Below are 12,115 nucleotides of genomic sequence, written 5' to 3' on the forward strand. Positions count from 1 at the left end.
TTCTGCATGGTTGAAGCTGTTGAGTGAGTCCTGACAGTGTGTGTAGGAAAGGGGATGAGGTTGGTAGATTTGTTATTGTGCAGTTGCTAATGTGTCAGTAGGAATGTAATCTATGGGCTAGCGATGACCTCAACAATCTCAATTCTCCTACATGGTGTGACGTCCTCTTGTATAAAAGTAAAATGTTTGTGTGATTCACTTGCATGTCCTTACGTGGTCTCTGCCATCACTGCTATGTAGATTAGACAAAATTTGTTTTCTCTCTCCTCCCTTTTGACACACAGGTGGTGACACACATTTCTGCGTGCCTGGTTGACATCCCTGCTTGGTTGTCCGCCCCCCACATTTTCTGTGACCATAGTTAACACCATGTCATCCACCACAAACATCAATGTGATGGCTTTGGCAGGTTCCTGCTCTACAAAATATTTAAAGTACAACATTGCTTTACCCAGGAAGAAGTGTAGGTAGTAATCCAGGCACATATCATGTCTGGACCCCTACAACCCACCTACTGGTGCTATCAAACCCTAACAACTTATCCAGAGCACTGCATGCTGCCTTCCAGTTAAGCCTTGCCTCTACTCAACAACAATGGGGCGTGCCTATGGTTTAGCAACGGGAACTGATCTCTCCAACCTTCAGGCTATGTTCAAACCCTACATCAATCAAATCAATCAAATTTATTTATAAAGCCCTTTTTACAACAGCAGTTGTCACAAAGTGCTTTACAGAGACACCCGGCCTTAAACCCCAAGGAGCAAACAACAGTAGTGTTGAATTTCAGTGGCTAGGAAAAACTCCCTTACATCCCAATGGTATAACTGGCTTCCCCTTGCCCATAGTCTGAACACTACACAACACCCCCACTGCTGTAGTAGACGTACTTCCACCAATAACTAGCCACTTCATTAAAAGTTTACTTCCTATTATTGTGTTGTCTGGTTGACCTATCTATCTTAAGATGTAACCACTAACTGCAAGTTGCTCTGGACTAGAGCATCTGCTGAATTACTAAACTGTAATAATCTACTTTGTATGTGAGTGAATGTGTGTTCCCTATATGTCTGAACGGTTGTCTGTTCCTGTTCATCTGAGGTAGCGTGTACCTGCCGTTTTTGTCTCTGAGGGGATGTGTGTCTGAGGTGGGTTTGTCTGATGGGGGGGTCTGAGGGGTTTGTCTTTGAGGTGGTGTGTGTATTAGGAGGGGTTTAAGGGGGGTGTCTAACAAGGTGTTTCTCTGAGGGTGTGTTTCTGGGGCAGGGTGTCTTTAGGGGAGTGTCTGAGGGGATGTGTGTTTGAGGGTGTGTCGTGGGGGAGGGTTGAGGTGGTGTGTCTGGGGTTGTGTGTTTCTGGGGGGAGTCTGAGGGGAGTAGGTCTGAGGGGGGTGTGTCTGTGGGGGATGTGTGGGTGCAGGTTGTGACTTCAGAATGTACTTCCCCACTTCCTACTTTTTAAAGAGACATTTCAAGAATGAAGAATAGAAACAATCAAATATATAAGAATAATCTAGGAAGTCTCGAACAAAATAAAAATAGGATACAAAGATGTAGTCGTCCATGAATCTCTTTTTCAGATTTTCCACGATGGCGTCTTCACTGATCTTGGACAGGAGCACCATGTCATCCACACCACTCTGCTTGACATTCTGACTCTGCCAATGGTACTTACTGCCCTAAGGGGAGAACAGTGAGGTTAGGGAATACACACCATTATGTTTGACAGTCAACTCTGTAGACCTGGTTCTCATTATGTGAAACAGGGTATCACGTGAGGAGACATGGATGATTACTTTTTTTTAAGGAAGTTGTGGTGCAGCACCATTTTTTTAAAAACCAGTTTCTTTGAAAACAAACCCAAGTGGAGACGTCACTTTCTTACTAAACTTCTCCACTGTGAATGTTGTGAGATGTTTGTGTGAATGGGTTTGATGGAGCCTGTCAAGATGAAAATGGCCAATAGGTGTGAATGCATGATCCAAATAAGATGTCTAGGTGAGTGTAATATACATGAGCGCTGCACCTTGCACTGGTTGTGATTCCAGGGCAGTACCCCCATGAAGGAGTAGCAGTGCCTTGGAAGTGGGGTGTCTTTCCGAAGGCTATACTGTATTTCTTAATACAGATAGAGTTAGTAGAAAACGACAGTGGAAGCTGCAGCTGCAGGAGAAATGCACACAGGGCAACGCTTTAGATGAATGAACCAATTTTCTTATTTTTCATAACCCACATTTTTTCCCCTCATAGTTATCTCCAAGCTTTACTTAATATCAGATCTCTCGCTAACAAATAATTTTTGGTAAATTACAACCTAGATTTTATGTTTCTCACTGAAATGGGTCGAACAGAAGATTGTAATGCTACTGTTACAATGCTACTGTAACGAGACAGCACCTGAAATATGTGGTTATATGAATGTGTCAAAATAGTATGAAAGGAGGAGTGGCTGCCCTATTCAAAGATACATTCCAGTACAAAGAAAATACACTTGGTAATTTTATTTATACCCCTCTTAAATTGTAAGGTGCCTCAAAAATATTATTTTTAGCCATTTACAGACCTCCACGATATTCTGCAAATTTTATTATGATTTTGCTGAACTACTCTCTGTTATATCAGTTGATTATAACTAGTCTATTATTACAGGGGATTTTAACATCCACATAGATAATAATATAGACAATAATGCCAAATAATCTTTTGCACTACTTGACACTTCTGATCTCACTCAACATGTGAAAGAGTGTACACACACCGAAGGTCACATTCTAGATCTCTAAAGGTCTCAATATTTCCTTTGTCATGGTTATAGACATGGTCCTGTCTGAAAATGTCTGTGTCTTTTATGAATCACTGATCACCCCGGATGTTCAAGTAAACTCTGTTTCTGTTAAGAAAAGGTACATTAATGAGAGTACAAATGCTCAGTTTATGAAAACCATAGATATCTCAACAATAAATGCTGAGGCAGTTAATGTACTCCTGGATAATTTTAATGCCAAAATATTGAATGTCATGGATCGTGTTGCACCGGTAAAGGTAAAGAAAACTATGAGCAAACAGAAAACACCATGGAGAACCACCATGATGGTAAGCACCCTAAAAAGAGAATGTAGGAAAACAGAACACAAGTGGAGCAAAACTTCAAATCCACTATGACGTCTATAAACAAAGCCTTGGTAGCTTCAACAATGAGTCACGCAGGGCCAGACAGCAACATATATCGGGAATGATCAACAAGAATATCAACAATACCTGCAAGCTATTTGTCATGGTCGACAAGCTTACAAACCCCCTAAAGCAGTGTTTCCCAATCCTGGTCCTCGGGACACAAAGGGGTGCACATTTTAGTTTTTGTCCAAGTACTCACACACCTGATCCAAATGAAAGACTTAATGATTACATCAATCAAGTGTGTAAGTGGTAGGATAACATTTAAAACAGGTGTGTGAGTGCTTGGGCAAAAATAAAAACGTGCAACCCATTTGGGTCCCGAGGACCAGGATTGGGAAACACTGCCCTTAAGCAGATAGCATCAGAACTCATGCCCACTGTGAAATGTAATGAATTTGCTTGTTTCTTTAGTGAAAAAATACTGACTCGGCAGGCCCAAGCATACTGTAAGGGTCTGCTGGGAACGTCTGGCAGAGCTTCGACTGGATCCCGAGGGAGGCTGGAGATATTGAGTCCGAGTGGACCATGTTCTCCACCGCCATTGTCGAAGCGGCCGCTCGGAGCTGTGGCCGTAAGGTCTCCGGTGCCTGTCGAGGCGGCAATCCCAGACACCGGAAGTAAGGGATGCCGTCAAGCTGAAGAAGGAGTCCTATCAGGCCTGGTTGGCTTGTGGGACTCCTGAGGCAGCTGACGGGTACCGACAGGTCAAGCGGACTGCAGCCCGGGTGGTTGTGGAGGCAAAAACTCGGGCCTGGGAGGAGTTCGGTGAGGCCATGGAGAAGGACTATCGGCTGGCCTCAAAGAGATTCTGGCAAACCGTGCGGCGCCTCAGGAGAGGGAAACAATGCCCTACCAACGCTGTTTACAGTAGAGGTGGGCAGCTGTTGACCTCAAGTGGGGATGTTGTCGGGCGGTGGAAGGGGTACTTCGAGGATCTCCTCAATCTTGCCGTCACGTCTTCCATTGAGGAAGCAGAGGATGAGGGCTCAGAGGTGGACTCGTCCATCACCTGGGCTGAAGTCACAGAGGTGGTCAAGAAACTGAGATCCGCCCTGAGTACCTCAAGTCTCTGGATGTTGTTGGGCTGTCTTGGTTGACACGCCTGTGCAACATCGCGTGGCGGTCGGGGACAGTGCCTCTGGGATGGCAGACCGGGGTGGTGGTCCCTCTTTTTAAGAAGGGGGACCGGAGGGTGTGTTCTAACTATAGGGGGATCACACTTCTCAGCCTCCCCAGGAGAGTCTATGCCAGGGTTCTGGATAGGAGAATACGGCCGATAGTAGAACCTCGGATTCAGGAGGCACAGTGTGGTTTACTCTATACCCTCTACGGGGTGTTGGAGGGTTCATGGGAGTTTGCCCAACCTATCCACACGTGTTTTGTGGATTTGGAGAAGGCATTCGACTGTGTCCCTCGCGGTGGGGATGAGAATCAGTACCTCCAAATCCGAGGCCATGGTCCTCAGTCGGAAAAGGGTGGCTTGCCCACTTCAGGTTGGTGGAGAGTGCCTGCCTCAAGTGGAAGAGTTTAAGCATCTAGGGGTCTTGTTCACGAGTGAGGGAAGGATGGAACGGGAGATTGACAGACGGATTGGTGCAGCTTCTGCAGTAATGCGGTCGATGTATCGGTCTGTCGTGGTGAAGAAAGAGCTGAGCCGCAAGGCGAAGCTCTCGATTTAACGGTCAATCTACGTTCCTACTCTCACCTATGGTCATGAGCTTTGGGTCATGACCGAAAGGACAAAATCCCGGATACAGGCGGCCGAAATGAGCTTTCTCAGCAGGGTGGCTGGGCGATCCTTTAGAGATAGGGTGAGAAGCTCGGTCACCCGGGAGGAGCTCAGAGTAGAACCGCTGCTCCTCCACATCGAGAGGGGTCAGCTGAGGTGGTTTGGGCATCTGTTTCGGATGCCTCTGGAACGCCTTCCCAGGAAGGTGTTCCGGTCCCGTCCCACCGGGAGGAGACCCCGGGGAAGACCTAGGACATGCTGGAGGGACTATGTCTCCCGGCTGGCCTGGGAACGCTGGAGGAAGTGTCTGGGGAGAGGGAGGTCTGGGCATCTCTGGTTAGACTGCTGCCCCCGCGACCCGGCCCCGGATAAGCAGAAGATGATGGATGGATGGAGTTCGGCCAGAGTCTGTGGCTTCAGGAGGATTTAATGGCGCATGATGCATTTCTTATAATTTCTGTACTTCTCTAACGCTGCCACCACCGCTCCTTGTGTGTCCAGCGAGGACCATTGCTGCTGTGTAAAGTGCGAGCCGTCACTTATGTCTCTAAACTGGTTACGCACCTGATCATTCCCTTATCAACCTCTCGGTTTTACCATCCAAGACAGCTGAGACAAGATGCTAGTCTTAATAGTACAGTGCGTAAGGAGTGGAAACATTCTCTTATAGCTGAGTTTTTCAAAAATATTACAGATGATTAACAGATAATACAACTACTACCATGTGTATGTGTGTGTGTGTATATATCCATATATATATTCTATAGATCTATTATTTAAGAGAAATTATCATATCAAAATGGAAACTTATTGTAAAAGTTAGACTAGCCCTTTCAGACAGAAATACCCTATTAAAATATAAGTAGACAAATACAATTAAAATAACTAAACGTTTTAATCCTTAGCTACAATAGTTAACCACTTCGTGTCTTTCTGATAGCATGTGCACGTTTTCCATAATGATTCTTAAATTGTGGTTACTACATCACTGCACTCCCTCTCCTGCATGTCCTTGGTTCCCTCCTTTCTGTAAGTTACCTTTATTTTGCACCAGTGGGTTTTATCAGTTTCTTTATTATTTAAAATTATAGAGTAAACTTCATGAAAGCTTAAGCAACAAGGTTTATATTTGTATGTATATCTATGTAGGATAGGTTTGATTGAGATTCGCTTTCATTGACGGCCTGGTGGACAGTGTCTCAAACCCGCGACCTTTGGCCTCCCAGGCAGGCACACTACCCACTGCTCCAAATAGGGATATCCCATACCTTAGGGATATACCTTAGTGAACCTCAGCTTGAGTGATCTTGAAGGAGACAGGAAATGGTCGGGTTAAACGCGTTTGACTCTGTCCACATTGAGCCTGGCCCCGAACTGCAACACTGCAGTCAAGGGCTTCTCTCCCCACTCACCACCCCAGTTGTCAGGTGTGTCTGCTATGATATATCTATATATAATTTTATTGAATTGGATTGTATTTGTTCTACTTTAGTTGTTAATCTCTATGGTAACCCGTTCCAATATCTTTGAGTTCCCCCTTCCCTGTAAAAAGCTTTCACTTACTCTGCTCCATCAGCTTGGAACACTTTTCAAAAGCATTTTAAACTAAAAGATCTTGTCTTTCTCAGCATTTTTAAATCATTGATGATGGACTTGGAATCTAATTCCCTTTCTTGTCAATGTTTTTAATTATGTTATGTACTTGTATTTGTTGTATTGTATTCTGAAACATTTTATGTAATGACTTATGGCTGCCTATTTTGGGCCAGGACGCTCTTGGAAAATATATTTTTAATCTCAAAGGGCCTATCCTGGTTAAATAAAGGTTTAATAATATATATATTTTTTTTTGAATGGTTGAGTCGGGGAGTCTGCCTGCTCCTGTCACTGTGCTGCTCCCCCTCCCTTCCAGTGAAAACACAGTGCAACTGAGCAGTCAGGATCGCACTAGTTTAGCCTAGCAGTAATGATAGAAGGTACTGCTGTAAATTTTTACTAAATATACGGTACAACATTTTATAATCATGCATTACCAGCACCCATTTATTTTAGTTAAGATATGTCTTCTATCTACTAGCTAATGTAATACAATTGTCAATATTATTGGTTAAGTTAGCTAGCAAATTTGCAGATGAAATAGCTTGTAGCTAGCTGTTGTCTTTGCAATGTAATGCTTGTTCTGATAGCTAGCTAGCAAACGGGCATTGAATAATGTTGATGTAGCTTGTATGGATAATTAGATTGTTAATTTCATTTGAGAAGGAAAAATTTGATTAACTTTAGTATATTAAATTGCTACTCTATAACCTCAGTAGCCGATTTTCAGTGTTTTTGTATTTCAAGTAATATTCAGAAAGCATTGATTTATGCTTCTGCACTTGGCAGAATAATATAAACAATGTCTCCAAGAAAAATACTGCATCTTTTGCCTCAATTCTAAAGTTACATATGTAATAGGCTACTTAGGGAACTCCCAATACTCAGAGATTTTGCACACTCGAAACACTCGTACCAAAGTGGACATAACCAGCAATGGAATGATGAATAGAATGATTTCTAGAAACGCCACTGGATCTCAACCATAGAATAATATATACAACACTGGCGTAACTATCGGGGGTGCAGGGGGTACGGTTGCACCAGGGCCCGCGGTGGGTGGGGGCCCATGCTTGGCCTCTATAATAAATGTTTTTTTGCATGTTTATTTCATGGTGTGTTGTTCTATGTGGTTATCTTAGTCAGACGTCAGCTGTGATGTTAATCTACACCAGGATCGGCTTCACATGCGTATATACCGCATCATAATTTTTCGTTCCGGGAAGCTGGGGTGGGTGTAAGGACAGCTTGCACCCCGGCCTGCCGTCGCCACACTAAGCCTGTGATCTACAACTTAGATATACAAAAATAAACACGGGTATAGTCCCCAGAACAGCTGAACAAGCTTTCAATTGGTATAACACAGGTATTAAATGTATTTAAAAATTCAACAATAACGCACAAGGACTTGGGGGAGCAGAGGGAACAGATAAACACTTAATGATGAAATGAGGATCAGGTGTGTGTCGTTGGTGACTATACAGCCCATAGTGCGTTTGGGAAAAAACTGTGTGGTGAGGTGTTGGAAAACCAGTGGTGACACCAGGGGAGCGGTAGAAAACCAGTGACATCGACCGTCGGAACAGCCCCGGAACAGAGGAGTTGGCAGCCCTGGACGGCGATGTGACACAGTGCGTGTGGTCCAGAACTACCGTCCGATATTAGTAGCTTTCAACTTAGTTTGAAAGTTACATAAAGTTCAACCAGTCATGGAAAGGAGAGATGTTAATGTTACATCACACTCTTTCCAAATGTATTTTTACAGCTTATCCAAGCGAGACCACAATTTAGGAAGGCGGTGGTCAAAGCCAAGCACATGCTAACAATATCGTATTAGCACATTCTAGCATGTATTTCAAAATATTCTATGATGAAGCGACTGCTTCTTAATATAATCTTTCTTGTGGGAACTGAAAAGGGTATTGATATTGAACGTTTTATTGATTTGAAAATATGCAGAATGTCCGCACAGTTTGATCTTGCTTCCCCGTGATAAAAGTGAAATTGAATAGCAGCCAAGTTCCGATTTTTGCCTCTCATTTTGAACTCAGATTTTCCACCCAGCAGCCAGTTAGCAAATTAGCTATTTGTGCCAGCCCCCATTCCCACAGGAGGTCTAAAAATCATAGGCTAATAATAAACATGGCATTGGCTCATAACTGGATTTGGTGTGCACAGACGTTTGTCAGAATACTGTGTCAATCTTTGTCATTATGAATGTAACCATCTGTGGTTATCTATAAAACAAGCTGAGGACCGTTACCAAGCAACAAGCAGTGGAAGAGTTCAGCAAAATGTCAATATGGCCATCTCTCTAAAGTAATGCTTCCCACTTTAATCTTTAATACTTTTTAGCTCCATATCCACTCCTTAGCCCTCAACACGAAGATGATGTAAACTGAAAAACTCAAAGTGCAGTAAGCCTTCTTACATCCCATCACCACAAGAAGAATTGAGGTAAACCAGGTTTATCAAAGATGTTGTAATATACTGAATGATATTGTCTTGATGTCGTCTGGGTTCCCAACACTATTTTATAATGATGTGTGTTGAAACCTTAAAATAGGTCATACATGGTTGCGGTGGTCTGAGTTTACCATTCTAGCTGGTGAAAACTTTGGATGAGAACATTGTAATAAAGCTGTAAATTACAACCCAAAGGAGTCAGTCAACTCTCACCATGTACACACTAGATAATAAAAGAAAAGCAGCAGTACCTCAGTAGGTTTGTACAGTTCTCATGTGAACAACTTGAATATAGAAGTGTTTGTCACACATTTCAGACCACATCCATAAATACTGTGCTCAGCTCGAAAATGGCCATAGTTGTGTAAAACCACAGATTTGACTTCTCTTATTTCTTCTCTCTACTGTTGCTCTTTCTCTTGGAAATTTCACCAGCACTGATACCTCCAATACCAAACCAACCTTACAATAAAACTATTCAAAGTAATGGCTTAGAAAGACCGATGACTGGGGCACAATCACAACCTTACATGAAAAACAATATGACTAAAGGCCAAATGAAAGGATCAAAGGCTTCTTTCCTGTAAAACCCAGTTGGTACAGCATGTAACTTGGGCTAGGATTGTGGGTACTATTCCCACAGGTGGCCAGGATAAATTTTATGAACTCATTAATGCAAATTGCTCTGGACAAGAAAGTGCATTGGTCCAGTGTTTCTACTTAAACAGTATTTTTTTTGTTGTAAGCTCAGAAGGACAGTGACTTTCTCTGCTTGTTGTCATAAAATGCAACCATTCTGATGTTGGTTCTGAACTTAAATATGTAACCACTACACTTATCTGATAGACGGCTGTCTTGTCTGCTTCCAGTCCTATCTGTTATGTCTGCTCTTGTTTTTGTCAATAACCGTCTCATACCTGGAAGCTGACCAGACTTTCTTCTTTATTGAAGGAAGTCCCCCCCGTAACCCTTCAGCTTGAAGTAGCTAATTGACAATTTTTCACAAAGCCAACCTGACAAAGTTTGAATAGGGACATCTATTACATCTCACATGTAGAATGACCTACAGTGTACATTTAAGCTGGGGATGCTGTTAGGACATGTTAAGCGATTGCTAGGAAACATTTTCTCTGGGAAACCTTTTCTCTATCTGTTTTCTGTGATTGTGTTTTCTATTGGTCAACTTGTCTGTTTTGTGGTGTATTTATGGTGTTTATATGAATGCATATTTACTTCTACTGTGTTGTGCCCTTTTAGAATTGATATGAATTTGATGGGAAGTTAAGCTACGTTGTTTTTTATTGGGACTTGCTTTTACAATGGGTGCATGTTGGTGGTCTATCCACTAAAGCAGAGCTATTGACTAAAGTAAGCTCCTGTCTGAAAGAATCCATAGGCCAAGCACCATATGAAATAAAATGTTCATCGTAACGTCTAAAGTGATAATTGCCATTCCCTTCTTAACACAATACCACAGTGAATATATTCCATAGGTCAAAGAAACAAGTAATGCCCCATTGAGTATAAGGATTTACACAGCAATTGTTAAAAGAAATGTGAGACTTGAGAGTACATTTCCGGGAGGTTACAAATGACTAGAGATGATGTAGTTCATCTGAACATGCTGCTAGACTTGTGGTAAGGATGCTTTAAGGAAGTGTAGGATCACATCCAGCTAGGCAGAGCATTTAGGTTTAATTAGCAGATGTTATTTCCTGCTGAGCATTGTAGCAAATGTTTTAGAAAAGCTGCAGTTTTAGTAAAAACCTTGCTTGGGATTGTGTGAGGAAATGTTGTGATCGAAACTACAGTCCCCTCTGCTTCTATCAAGACTGCGGCACTTCCCCTAACACGCCTAACAAATACATCTTGTGAAATCCTGTCAACTTTGCAACATACCGCTGCTGCTCTTCCGTTATGAATAGTCCAATATAACTTCTTTTAGCAGTCCCTCTACTCCGGCTACTCCGGGAAACAAAATAAATTGTCTGCTACTTTTCAAACTTGGTTGGGCAGTTTTGAAAGCTGAACAACACAACATTCATTCATATTTTTCTCAAGTCTTGCATCATTTGGATCCAGCCACTGATTATGAATTTATTTTAAAGTTGGTCAATATTTACAGCACACTGTTACTTAAACATGAGGGTATAGCATTGACATAGTGCTTCTGTCTCTCTGGAATATGAATGTTCACTAAAACCTGAATGTACACTATCAATGCTGTATGCCCAAATGAGGAAAAGACCAATTGTACGTTCTTCCCTACTTTATTTCAACTTCATGCTCAGCAGCACTTTGTTGAAACAAGAACACGTGTATCTAATTAATTTTCATCATTTAGCATATCTTACCTTGCCCCCCCCCCCCCCCCCCCTGAAATGTATTGTGTGGGTGAGAAAGGTGCCAGTTTAAATCTGTGAACGTCACAACGCTTCACCATTGGTTTTAGGCATAGCCAGCCTTCAGAGTGTGATAACTGACAGTATCAGAGAATAATGTGAGAGACAACATCAACGCAAAGCTCAACCTAACAGGCCATGTTCTTTAGCAGATCTGCGAGATGGAGGAAAGGTAAGCACTAGTGAGGTGTGTGAGCTGTTGGTGTGTTACCATTGTGCTGGTGGTGTGTGTCCCTCTTTTCTGTAGTCCTGCCCTGGCTGTCCAAAATCCAGTGTATGCGCGTGTGTGTGTTGGTAATCCCACACCAGCTCCTCACAGCATGACCATCACAGCCCGGAAGTCTCCAGCACACAGTCAGACAGACAGAACAGCCACCTAATTAACATCCCCTGCGTTCATATGCACTTCCTCATACTCCCACAGACCTATACTGAAACATGATTCGATCTCCACTTACTCAGAGGACACACACGGACAGGACACACAAAATGCTCTTACATCTCTAGGTACTCTTTTCAATACTATGTTTAGATGAACAGCCAGTCAGGTGAAATGTATAATGTTAAGAGCTGTAATATTATACACTGTAGAAGTCAGTGTCTAACTTTAATATGTGATACAGACATGCCATTAATCATTCCTCTATAAAATGTCTTAACTGACGATACGTTAAGCAGAAGGCACTTCAGTGTTTAACCTACCATTGCTCTCTACATTCTGCTTCAGTTGTTTACTCATTACTCCACCC

The 12,115-nt window shown here is 42.6% G+C and overlaps 1 protein-coding gene across 1 annotated transcript in view; it reads right to left on the bottom strand.

The window, feature by feature from the left end:
• Positions 1 to 11,759, bottom strand: part of myo1f (myosin IF) — a 29,759-nt gene extending 18,000 nt beyond the window's left edge. The window contains exons 1-2 of the mRNA XM_010871832.4: positions 11,578 to 11,759; positions 1,544 to 1,675 (exon numbers count right to left, since the gene is read on the bottom strand). Of these exons, the coding sequence (XP_010870134.1) occupies positions 1,544 to 1,675; positions 11,578 to 11,580 (135 nt within the window). The 5' untranslated portion in view covers positions 11,581 to 11,759. The remainder of the gene's footprint in view (positions 1 to 1,543; positions 1,676 to 11,577) is intronic.
• Positions 11,760 to 12,115: the final 356 nt, after the last annotated feature.

The sequence above is a fragment of the Esox lucius genome, chromosome 8, assembly GCF_011004845.1.
Source record: "Esox lucius isolate fEsoLuc1 chromosome 8, fEsoLuc1.pri, whole genome shotgun sequence".
NCBI classification, from domain to species: domain Eukaryota; kingdom Metazoa; phylum Chordata; class Actinopteri; order Esociformes; family Esocidae; genus Esox; species Esox lucius.